At 46.9% G+C, this 11325-nt stretch overlaps 1 protein-coding gene across 1 annotated transcript in view; it reads left to right on the top strand.

Moving 5' to 3' along the window:
• The window catches only part of LOC129394303 (BOS complex subunit NOMO3-like), a 29074-nt gene extending 23152 nt beyond the window's left edge, over nt 1–5922 (top strand). The window contains exons 10-12 of the mRNA XM_055100275.2: nt 91–196; nt 380–525; nt 5883–5922. Coding sequence (XP_054956250.1) covers nt 91–196; nt 380–390 — 117 coding nt within the window. The 3' untranslated portion in view covers nt 391–525; nt 5883–5922. The remainder of the gene's footprint in view (nt 1–90; nt 197–379; nt 526–5882) is intronic.
• The last annotated feature ends 5403 nt before the right edge of the window (nt 5923–11325 follow it).

An 11325-nucleotide genomic window follows, 5' to 3' on the forward strand; every position in this document is an offset into this window, starting at 1 on the left:
GTAGGTGGTGGCCGGCGCAGCAGAAGGAGGCTTTGTGGCTCTGGCACAGGAGCACCTTCGAGCACCTTCTTCTTCTTCTTTGTTTTCTAGCCCGTGTTCCACGTCATGGGATTCTCCGTCACCGGGAGGGTCTTGAACGGACCCGAAGGAGATGGTGTTCCAGAAGCAGTAGTCACCCTGAATAACCAAATCAAAGGTGGGCTGACACAGCAGCCCCAGGCTGATGGCCAGCGCTGTTTTTGGATCACAGAGAGAAATGGAGAGGAACTGATGACTATATGAGAACATGGCAGCTTTTGGTCTCAAGTATTCTGGTGTACATGTAAGGATACACTGTTGTTTTTGGCTTATCTTCTGTTTGTGTGTTTTTGTTTTACAGTTAAAAGCTGATGGCTCATTCCGCCTTGAGAACATAACCACAGGGACATACACCATCCATGCTCAGAAAGAGCACCTCTACTTTGAAACGGTCACCATCAAAATTGCACCGAACACACCTCAGCTGGCTGACATTATTGCAACAGGGTAAGCTTATCGTGTGGATTTGGAAGCGCCAGTAAATATGCTGGCAGCCAGTGTAGAACAAAATGACCTGTGATCTGTGTGTCTTTGCCGAGCTTAAGAACTTAAGAAACATTAGTACTTTTTTTTTTTTTTTTTTTTTGAGAGTCAGAGTCTTGCCCTGTTGCCCAGGCTGTAGTGCAGTGGTGCCATCTCGACTCACTGCAACCTCTGCCTCCCAGGTTCAAGTGATTCTCCTGCCTCAGCTTCCCAAGTAGCTGGGACTACAGGTGTGCCCCACCACACCCAGCTAATTTTTGTATTTTTTAGTAGAGACAGGGTTTCACTCTATGTTGGCCAGGCTGGTCTCAAAACTCCTAACCTCAGGCTGTCTGCCTGCTTTGGCCTCCCAAAGTGCTGGGATTATAGGTGTGAGACACTGCACCCGGCCAAGAAAGATTAGTTCTAAATCTTACAAACTGAAGGTACTGACATGTCGGATGCTTAATGAAAAGTCCCTTGCTTCAAATTAAAATGGGCTTGTGAAATTAAAAAATCTTTCATGTCTGACTTTCACGATCTTTCACAGGACCCCTCTTTGCTTAATCTTTGAGGATTTTTGGAAGATGGTATTGTTGGTTGAGAAAGCTTATTGGAAGATGCTTCAGGTCATTGGTGTAGTTCTTCCTGCTTGTAGTTACTCATTATACTATAAGTACAGGCAGGGACATCTTGTGGTTGAATTCATGTGGTTTTACCATCATCTGAAGCAAGATTGTGTAGTGCCAAGAACTTGGGCTTTGGAGTCAGATCCCAGATCCACCTGCATGTAACCTGCAGAACAGCTTTAGACATAACAGGTGCTCACAAAACAGTAGCTTAGAAGGAGAGTGCAGGGTCTGCTTGGGAGAAGCGCGGCATGAGCAAAGTCAGGCAGTCTCACAGCAGCATGAGGTGGCTGCGGGTGTAAAGCTGGGTGCTACTGGAGCAGAATATACTGGCAGGTGAAGGTGATGATGAGGCCAACCCCATAGCACCTCCTCACACCCCACCGGGGCGTAGGGGCTTTCTCCCACTGGGGCCAACGGGCCGTGAGTGGTTTTGAGCATTAATTTAACAAGCTTTGATCATTGTTTTCAATAGGGCATTCTGAAAACAATGGCATGGAGTAGAGTGGCTTTGAAGGGGACAGGACTTGGGCACAGGAGGTCTGAAAGCAGAGACGACAAGGGCTTGCCTCGTAGGGAAGTCAGGGACAGACTGGTGAGATATTTAGGGTGCCCAGCTTGAGAGGTGTGATGGCTGGGGACAGAAAGAGAAGCCAGTTAGGTGATGAGGGTTCAGATTTGGCCACATTGGTCTGTAGGACCACTAGGTGGAGCTCTTCAATAGGCGCTTGGATGGATGGTCAATCCTGAAGATTCGGCTGCAGGTGGCAGCCAGGACCTCAAATATGTATGTGCAGGTAGAATTAGAAGAACAGTAGGCCAAAAACAGAGTGCCAGGTGGCCCAGGGGGGACCTAGGGAGCATGAGGTCATAGGAGCTAAGAAAGTAAGTTTGGGGTAGGAGGTAGTGCCCAACAGGGAGGTGCAGGGAGCTGAGCCCTGGTGAACACAGTCCCCTGGCTTGATCACTGAGGAGGCCACAGTGACTCTTTTCTGTAGACAGATGGAGGTCGAGGTCAAGGAGTCCAGTGGTGAATGGAAGACAGGGAAGCAAATTACCCTCAGAAAGTAATTCTTGGATTGAAGTCTTTCCCACCTTCCATAAACACTTTGTGCAATTACTCTAGCTGAGGCACTGAAAAATGCTTCGTACCTAATAATTAATCAAACTAGTGTTCCAGAGATGGGGCTTTCACCCTACCAGGGAGACAGACTGAAGACAAATACATCTGTGGCCAGGCTTAATGCCTCACACCTGTAATCCATCCCAGCACCTTGGGAGGCGGAGGTGGGCGGATCGCTTGAGCCCAGGAGTTTGAGACCAGCCTGGGCAACTTGGCAAAACACCATCTCTACCAAAAATGCAAAAAGTAGCTAGTTTCATAACCTGGTCTAAAAATAAATAAATAAAGAGATAAAAATTAAAAGATAACAAGATTTTAAAAAAAGACAAAAAAGACAAATACATTTATGCTGCTAAATTATGGCAAGTGTCGTGCAGGGAAGAGATCAGGGTGCTGCAAGAAGAGCTAATTTAGAGTGGGAGCTCTGCAAGGCTCTCTGGGTTGCAGAGACCTTAGTAGAGACTAAAAGTTAGCTAAAGCAAATCTTCCCTAGTAGAGAAGCAGCATGCTCAGAGGCCTGCATAGGATAGGAAGGACCTGAAAGGCAGTCTGCGCAGCTGGAGGAGGTGGGTGAGGTCAGGGAGCTCTGGGGCCTTGTAGCCTTGCTTTGGGATTGGGCTTTGCTCCCTAATGCAGTGGAAACCCGTTAGGAGTTGTCTGTTGGTTGGCCGGGCACGGTGGCTCACGCCTATGGTCTCAGCACTTTGGGAGGCTGAGGTGGGCGGATCATGAGGTCAGGAGTTCAAGCCCAGCCTGGCCAGCATGGTGAAACCCGGTCTGTACTAAAGATACAAAAGGTTGGCGGGGCATGGTGATGCGCGCCTGTAATCCCAACAACTCAGGAGGCTGAAGCAGGAGAATCGCTTCAACCCGAGAGGCAGGGGTTGCAGTGAGCTGAGATTGCACCATTGCACTCCAGCCTGGCCGACAGGGTGAGATTCCGTCTCAAAAAAAAAAAAGAGTTATCAGTTGGCAAGGGAGCGATAGGGATCATGGTACTTTAAAAAGTTTGTTTTTCTTCCTGGCTGCTGTGTGGAGAATGGATTGGAGGAAAGCCATGGTGTGAATGGAGGGGCCAGATATGAGGCAGTGGTGGTTGTCTGGAGGAGATATGGTAGTGGCCGGGCCCAGGCGGCTGGCAGGCGAGGGAGCGAGGAGTAGATGGATTTGGTAGGTCACATGGAGAACACACCCACAGGCCTGTGCTGTTGAGGTTACAGGTTTCTTATTTGAGCCACTGGGTAGATGGAGGAGGCGCTGTTCACAGAGATGGAGGAAATATATTTATTTTCTCCTTTAAAGTAGAGTATTTGGGTCAAAGAAAGAAAAATAGCATTTGTTGAACATTTTTGGAAAATCTGTTTTTTTTATTGGCCGACGTAGTACATTTGCCTTTTTAGCACACTGATACTTCTTACTATTTCTTTTCCTTTTTATTTTTTTTGAGACAGGGTCTTACTCTGTTGCCCAGGCTGGAGTACAGTGGCGCCATCTCGGCTCACTGCAGCCTCCGCCTCTCGGGTTCAAGTGATTCTCCTGCCCCAGCCTCCTGAGTAGCTGGGATTACAGGCTAATTTTTATATTTTTTAGTAGAGATGTGGTTTTGCCGTGTTGGCTAGGCTGGTCTCGAACTCCTGACCTCAAGTGACCCACCCGCCTCGGCTTCCCAAAGTGCTGGGCTTACAGGCTGAGCCATGGTGCCTAGTCTTCCTTTAAAGTAAAATAAAAAAATTACTCAATTTATTGTAAAAACAAACTCTTTGGCTTCTGTCCAAATGACTGTGAAAATAGATTTCTCTCAATATCCACCAATATTACCTGTTTCTGTCCATATATGTATTTAAACCCTGTTGAAAGAATTTATTGATACAAATCAATTTTTAAGGGCTTCAGTATAACGGAACCTTTTTCTACCACCCTTTTGGTTTATTTTTCCAAACTAAGCCAGTATAGATTTGAGGTTTAGGGAGAATAGGCACTTCTTTTTAATAAGAATATGGGCTAAAACAGATCTTATGGTTCAAATATTTACAACTTAAGGAGGCAAAGAGATTTGATAGGAAATAGACAAGGTGATGTGTCCCCTGACAGGTACACAAATCAAGAGAATATGACAGGTCCTTGGGAATGATTGTGTCAGTGTTCGCTTCCCATCCTTTTATTCTGAAAGTTCACAGTAGGGGAATGTGAGAACCAAAATGCATATGCTAGGTCAGGGATTGGGACACTTTCTCTGTGGAGAGCCAGAGAATAACTATTTTAGGCTGCGTGAGCCATACGGTCTCTAGGACCACAGCTGAGATAGACAATTTGTAAATGAATGGGCAGAGCGCAACACAACTACATTTTTGGACACCACAGTTTGCATTTCATGTAATTTTTACATGTGAAACATTATCTTTCTTTTTTTTTTTTTTTTAACTTTAACCACTTAAGAGTGTACAATTCTTTTTCTCGGCTTGCAGTTCATCACAAACGGGAGGGGGGCCCTGACTTGGTCCTTGGGTGGTAGTTTGCTGACCCATGCTGGAGATAGTGAGCTCATATGGCTGGGCAGTCCCTTCACTCTGAAGAAATGGCTGTGTTTTTCATGATTCCTAGATTTCACATACACAATCTTCCACCATTTCCTTGTGTTTTCCACTGTTTTTTTATTTGAGGCGGAGTGGTGGTTCCAACATTTAATGTACCCCTAATTGTCAGAATCCAACATTCTTGATTATCTTTATGTCAAAAGTGACTAATTTTTATCTAAAATGATTGTTGAAGATTCTTTAAAAGGAACAGTTGAAAAGACAACTGTGACCCCCAGCTGGGATGTACTATTACACTTTAACACACCAGCTGCTTCAGAAATGAAGACCAGCACTGCAAGGATGATGGTCGTTGTAGGGGGGCCTCTCATGTGTTATTCGAGGGATGCCTTGCAACACCTTACTCCTTATTTAGAATCTCAAATCTGAATCATTACCTTAATAGGGCTTTTCAGTTATAAGTTACATTTGTGGCTCCTACCTCCCAAGGAGTTCAATTTTAGCTTTGCATTTTTTAACTTAATTACCTTTTCTGTTCCAATCTCCCAGTTTGCTTTCATCCATGTATTATATATAATCACAAGCAAGGAAGACGTCATTGATAATCCTGACTTATTTGATGGCCTGGTAATGCCACAGTTTCTTAGGCAGCTTAGAGCTCTTGCTTTTAAGGGCTAGCCCACATTCTCAGTCCAAGGCCGCTCTGCTGTCAACGATCCAATTACTGGAAACGTTTTTATTATCTGCAGGTTTTCTTAAAATTGCCTCTGCGGTGGGGGATTGCCAGATGTCACCCGGAACACACAAACAGCCCCACTATGGGCCCCTGTTCTGTAGAAAGATGCCCAGTCTTGCTTCTGAAGGTTGCTTTTTAAAACCAGAATGAAGGTTGCTTTTTAAAACCAGAATCATCTGGACTGCATTCTGTCTCTTCATTAAGATTAGACTATTCTCAGGAACAAGGGCTGGGAGAGGGCAGCATCTTTTTTGGTCGATAAGAGCCTTTCCTGTTATAATTGAGTCCTTGTGCTGGAATGAATGGTCTTCTCTTTGCAGGTTCAGTGTCTGTGGTCAGATATCAATCATTCGCTTCCCCGACACCGTCAAGCAGATGAATAAATACAAAGTTGTCCTGTCATCTCAAGACAAGGACAAGTCTTTGGTCACCGTGGAGACAGATGCTCATGGATCATTTTGTTTTAAAGCAAAACCAGGGACTTACAAAGTGCAGGTGTGTTGCATTGTTTTAAATTTAAAATGTTTTGAGAAAAAGCAGTGATTTTTAGAAGGGTTATTAGGTTGAATGGGGTTAGAGAAGGAGCATTCCAGTTTCCAACTTCTTGTTTCTAAGTCTTTACAATCCTGCACCAGTAGAGGAGAGTCAGATAGGCATCCAGCTAAAAAATAATGCCATCTGCCTCTCTTTTTTCCAGTCTTGATGTTTATTAGTATCAGGCTGCCAGTCACTCCTCTACCTTCAGGCTTCTGGCTGCTGTAGAATGTCGATGAGTCCAAGAGGACACCAAAAATGAACTCTACTAATGGCAGCTCAAAAATGGCCATAGTGCGTGGCTTCTGGGACCCCAGGCCAAAATGGAGCTTCCCATTTCCTGCTTTGCCTTGACTTCAAGATGGCTAGGCAGGGACCACGCGACTTATCCATTCAAGCAGGCCGAGAACGGGGAGACGGTCTGGCCTGTGGTCTCATCACCATGGTGAAGGCCCAAGCCACAGCTGGCCCAAGCAAGCAAGAGACAGGACAGAGCAGAGGTCAGCCCACCATGCCTTTCAGTGCAGTGGCCCTGCCCTTGGGGAGAGACTGTTTCCGTGGGCTCTCACCCATCAAATCAGCAGCTGCCCTTCCTCCCTGTGGAAGAGCAAATAACACAAAGGGAGAGGGCCGAGAAGGTTCCCTGTTAGACTCTGCTCTCCTCTAGGGCAAAGTGGGGTCCCTCCCTCTGTGGGAAACAGGGTAGGAGATTGCGTTCTCCCTGCTTCCACAGAACAGCGTGGTGTGTGGGTTGACAGCTGCCTTTATTAGATGGTAGCTGGCTTCTTGCAAAGACGTCCACATTGACAAGTCTTTGGAAGCCCTTTCGGAAGCATGATGGACTTCTCCAAGGAAGGGCAGTGTCGTCTTTACTAGGGATGAAAGAGTTGACCGCTGCTACCTTCACCTGTTCCTCCTCTTAGCCCATGAAAGGCACACAGAACAATAGGAGGAAGAAAATGACTTAATTCCACCAAAGTGTCATCCACATAGTGTTGACAGGTTCAGAGCTTATGCTACAAGTGATCTGAAGCCTGGAAAAGTGACTGGGATGTAGTATGGTTTCTAGTATGTAAGTGAGGCGTGTCCGCGTTGCGTGCCTGTGGGGAATTAGGCCAGATAGACTTTTGTTCATACACATGGGTCTGTTGAGGCTAATTTTTCATCTGGGTAGAACTGTGTTTACTTCACACAAGTTATTCGTGGATTTGATGTGATTGTAAATTCGGCCTGGAAACGAACCTTTGGCCTTCAAAATCTCTTTAGCCTTGGTCCCAGATGAATGTTCTAGCGCCCTGTAGGTCAGGGGGAAGATCTCCCCGAATGCAGCCTCTAACGCTCCATCCACGTTTCCGCAGGTGATGGTTCCTGAGGCAGAAACCAGAGCAGGGCTGACGTTGAAACCCCAGACATTTCCTCTTACTGTGACCGACAGGCCGGTGATGGATGTGGCCTTTGTACAGTTCTTGGCATCAGTTTCTGGGAAAGTCTCTTGTTTGGGTAAGATATCACTGGAAAGTAAGAACACTTAGTTTCAAAGAAGTCAGCCGGTAGGAGTGGGATTTGGGAAACTTTTCCTTTTGCCTTTGTTGTTTGCTACTGATCACCTGCGTGCGAGGGAGGCTTCTTGGAGTCAAGTGGGTGCATGTTAGCTTGAAAGAAGCACTCCGTCCGCCTCCGGCCCCTGCCTCTTAGGAGCTCAGCGGTAGCAAGAAGCTATTACATAGGGTTAGGATTCGAACCTGTGCTGAAGCCTTATGAGGGGTCACATGGGGCCCTCCCTTCTTTTCCCTGCAGACACCTGCGGTGACTTGCTGGTGACTCTACAGTCCCTGAGCCGCCAGGGTGAGAAGCGGAGCCTCCAGCTCTCCGGCAAGGTCAACGCCATGACTTTCACCTTTGACAACGTGCTCCCTGGAAAATACAAAAGTAAGAATTGGAATGCAACATCCTGTGGCCCTCACACACTTCTTGTCTTTGTAAACTTTCTAAAACTCAGGTCTCAAATTGTATCACGACCATGTACCTTTCCTTGCTTTAAGTTGTCTTTGCCTCATGACCTTGATGGCATTATTTAGCGTTGGACAAGCATGGAGGAGTCCAGGCCCTGAGCTGACCGCCACCTTGTCAGCACAGCCCACTGGCTGCTTCTGTTAAGGGAGGGTGCCCCGACGTATGGCATTTTATTTCTAAAGGCCAGAAAAAGGAGTGTGAAATAGTTCCACTGATGTGTTCTACTAACTTAGCAGTACTGGTGCTGAGTACTGGCCATGGCAAGGTACTTGACCTCCCCGAAACTCAGTTTTCCCATCTGTAAAATAGACGTAATAGACCCTTTCTGCAGAATATAAGACTAAAAGAAGTAAAGTTTATAAAGCCCGTTGTGCAGAGAGCCAGCTAAGTAGCTGGTGCCCACAAATGTTACTTCCCTTTTCCTTGCCCTTCTTAAGAAGCCACTTCTTGCCTGTATTTCTGCTTTTTCAGAAATCAGCTTGGGGCTGCTGGCAGTGGATAGCTTATAAAACAGACTGCTTTTCTGGAATTATATTAATATTTTCTGTTATGGCAGGGCTTGGCAGACTACAAAAACTGCCTTTTTTATAAGCATAGTTTCCTTAGAATACAGCCTTGCCCATTTGTTTATGGATTCTCTATGGCTGCTCGTGTGTAACAGTGGCCAAGTCGAGTGGTTGAGGCTGACAAAGCATGTGGCCTGCAAAACTGAAAAGAGTTGCAGAAAAAGTTTGTGGATCCCTGAATACCTTACTTGCAGCCTGATCTTACAGGCCCCATTAGATTTCTTTCTTGATGTAATGGACATTGGTTCGAGTTTTTCTTTCTTTTTTTTTTGAAATTTAGCCTCGCTCTGTCACCCAGGCCGGAGTGTGGTGGCGTGACCTTGGCTCACTGCAACCTCTCCGCCTTCTGGGTGCAGGAGATTCTCTTGCCTCAGCTTCCCGAGTAGCTGGGATTACAGGCATGCACCACCATGCCTGGATAACTTCTGTATTTTTAGTAGAGATGGGGTTTTGCTATGTTGGTCAGACTGGTCTTGAACTCCTGGCTTCAAGCCATCCAACTGCCTCGGCCTCCCAGAGTGCTGGGATTATAGGCGTGAGCCACCACGCTCGACTCCAGGTTTTCTTTAGCAGTAATTTATTCCAAATACTGCTAGTTATAAATATATGTATGTGTATATTTCTATCTTTATGTCTACATACACACCTGCTTTTTAAAATTAGTTAATTCATGATCATTGTTTCTGGTGGCGTGCTCCACGCCCACGTGTCCGTTTTTGGTGTTTCCTTTTGCAGTAAGCATCATGCATGAGGATTGGTGCTGGAAGAACAAGAGCCTGGAGGTGGAAGTGCTGGAGGATGAGGTGTCTGCAGTTGAGTTCAGGCAGACGGGCTACATGCTGAGATGTTCCCTGTCTCACGCCATCACTCTGGTATGTACGGCTTATGGAGTCTCTTATTTGGAAAAACGCTGGCCTTGTGGATGTCAAGAAAGACTAACATCCCAGGCATATTGTAAACGTAGGCAAGTCAGATTTCCTTTTCTGCCTCTCCACTCGCCCACCTGTTACGCAACGCATAATCAGGAAGCATTTATACTCTCTCAGTGGAAGGACCCCTGTATTTAGGAGGTTTCCTTGTCCTGGCCGTACGCTAAATCTGACTGGTGATTCGGGGTGGCCTTTGGTACAGTGCAGAGCACACTGGCTTTATATTATTAGGAATAATAGCTTTGGGTAAATTCATTTGCTGCTTCTCAGCCTCAGTTTTCACCGCAAATTGAGATCTTAATACCTACTTCTCAGGGTTATGGCAGGGCTTAAGTGAACCCTCTTCGGTATCAAAGTGTCCTTGGTGTACAGCGCTCTGTACTGCCAAGTGAGTTTCTCTGATATATATATATATAAATTTTTTTTTTTTTTTTTTTTTTTTGAGATGGAGTCTTGCTCTGTTGCCCAGGCTGGAGTGCAGTGGCACAATCTCGACTCACTGAAACCTCCGCCTCCTGGGTTCAAGCGATTCTCCTGCCTCAGCCTCCCGAGTAGCTGGGACTAGAGGTGCGTGCCACCATGCCCAGCTAATTTTTTTTTTTTTTTTTTTGTATTTTTGTTAGAGACAGAGTTCCACCATGTTGGCCAGACTGGTCTTAAAACTCCTGACCTCAGGGGATCCACCCGCGTTGGCCTCGCAGAGTGCTAGGATTACAGGCATGAGCCATTGTGCCCCACCTTCTCTGGTGTATTTATTCCAGCACGGGAAGAAGCTGTAAACAGGATCTTAGCTTCTTGTTGACTGTGGTCTCTGTGGCCTGAAAGGCAGTGTGAAATGGGTTTCAGGAGCACCTCTGTAGATCCCTTCGTGAATTTCTATAATGTTTTGATGTTGAGCGGCGGCAGATGTCGTCGTCAGGTCTTAGTTTCTCTGTAGAGAAACTAGAAGAATTGGAACTGGTGTTTCATGTGCCAGCTTACTCCCCTAACTGCTTAATTACAAAAGCTCGACAGGTCGATTTGTTATAGGAGATCGATTAATATCCAGTTCATAATAAGTGATAGATATTTAGGAAACCTTTCCCTTCCAGCAGTGGAGTGGATTTCCAGCTCTCTTGTAATAAGATCCTTTTTTTTTTTTTTTTTTTTTTTGACACTTCTTAACCCCTTCTTTATCTCCTCCCACTGTCCCCTCACTCGCCGGGCCCCAGCCACAGTGGTCCTCTGCAGTCCCACACCAAGCTCACTCCCTCCTCGGGGCCTTTGCACATACTCTCCCCTCTGCCTGGAGTGCTGTGTCTTCTCCAGAAACACTTCTCCCTCTCCTCTTCCCCTCCCCTCCCCTCTTCCCCTCCCCTCCTCTTCCCTCCCCTCTTCCCCTCTCCTCCTCTTCCCTCCCCTCTTCCCCTTTCCTCTTCCCCTCCCCTCCTCATCCCTCCCCTCTTTCCCCTCTTCCCCTCCCCTCCTCTTCCCTCTCCTTTCTCCCCCTTCTCTCCCCTCCCTTCTCCTCTCCCCCTTCTCTCCCCTCCCCTCTCCTCTCCCCCTTCTCTCCCCTCCCCTCTCCTCTCCCCGTTCTCTCCCCTCCCCTCTCCTCTCCCCCTTCTCTCCCCTCCCCTCTCCTCTCCCCCTTCTCTCCCCTCCCCTCTCCTCTCCCCGTTCTCTCCCCTCCCCTCTCCTCTCCCCCTTCTCTCCCCTCCCCTCTCCTCTCCCCCTTCCCTCTC

Source organism: Pan paniscus, chromosome 18 (assembly GCF_029289425.2).
Source record: "Pan paniscus chromosome 18, NHGRI_mPanPan1-v2.0_pri, whole genome shotgun sequence".
Taxonomy (NCBI): domain Eukaryota; kingdom Metazoa; phylum Chordata; class Mammalia; order Primates; family Hominidae; genus Pan; species Pan paniscus.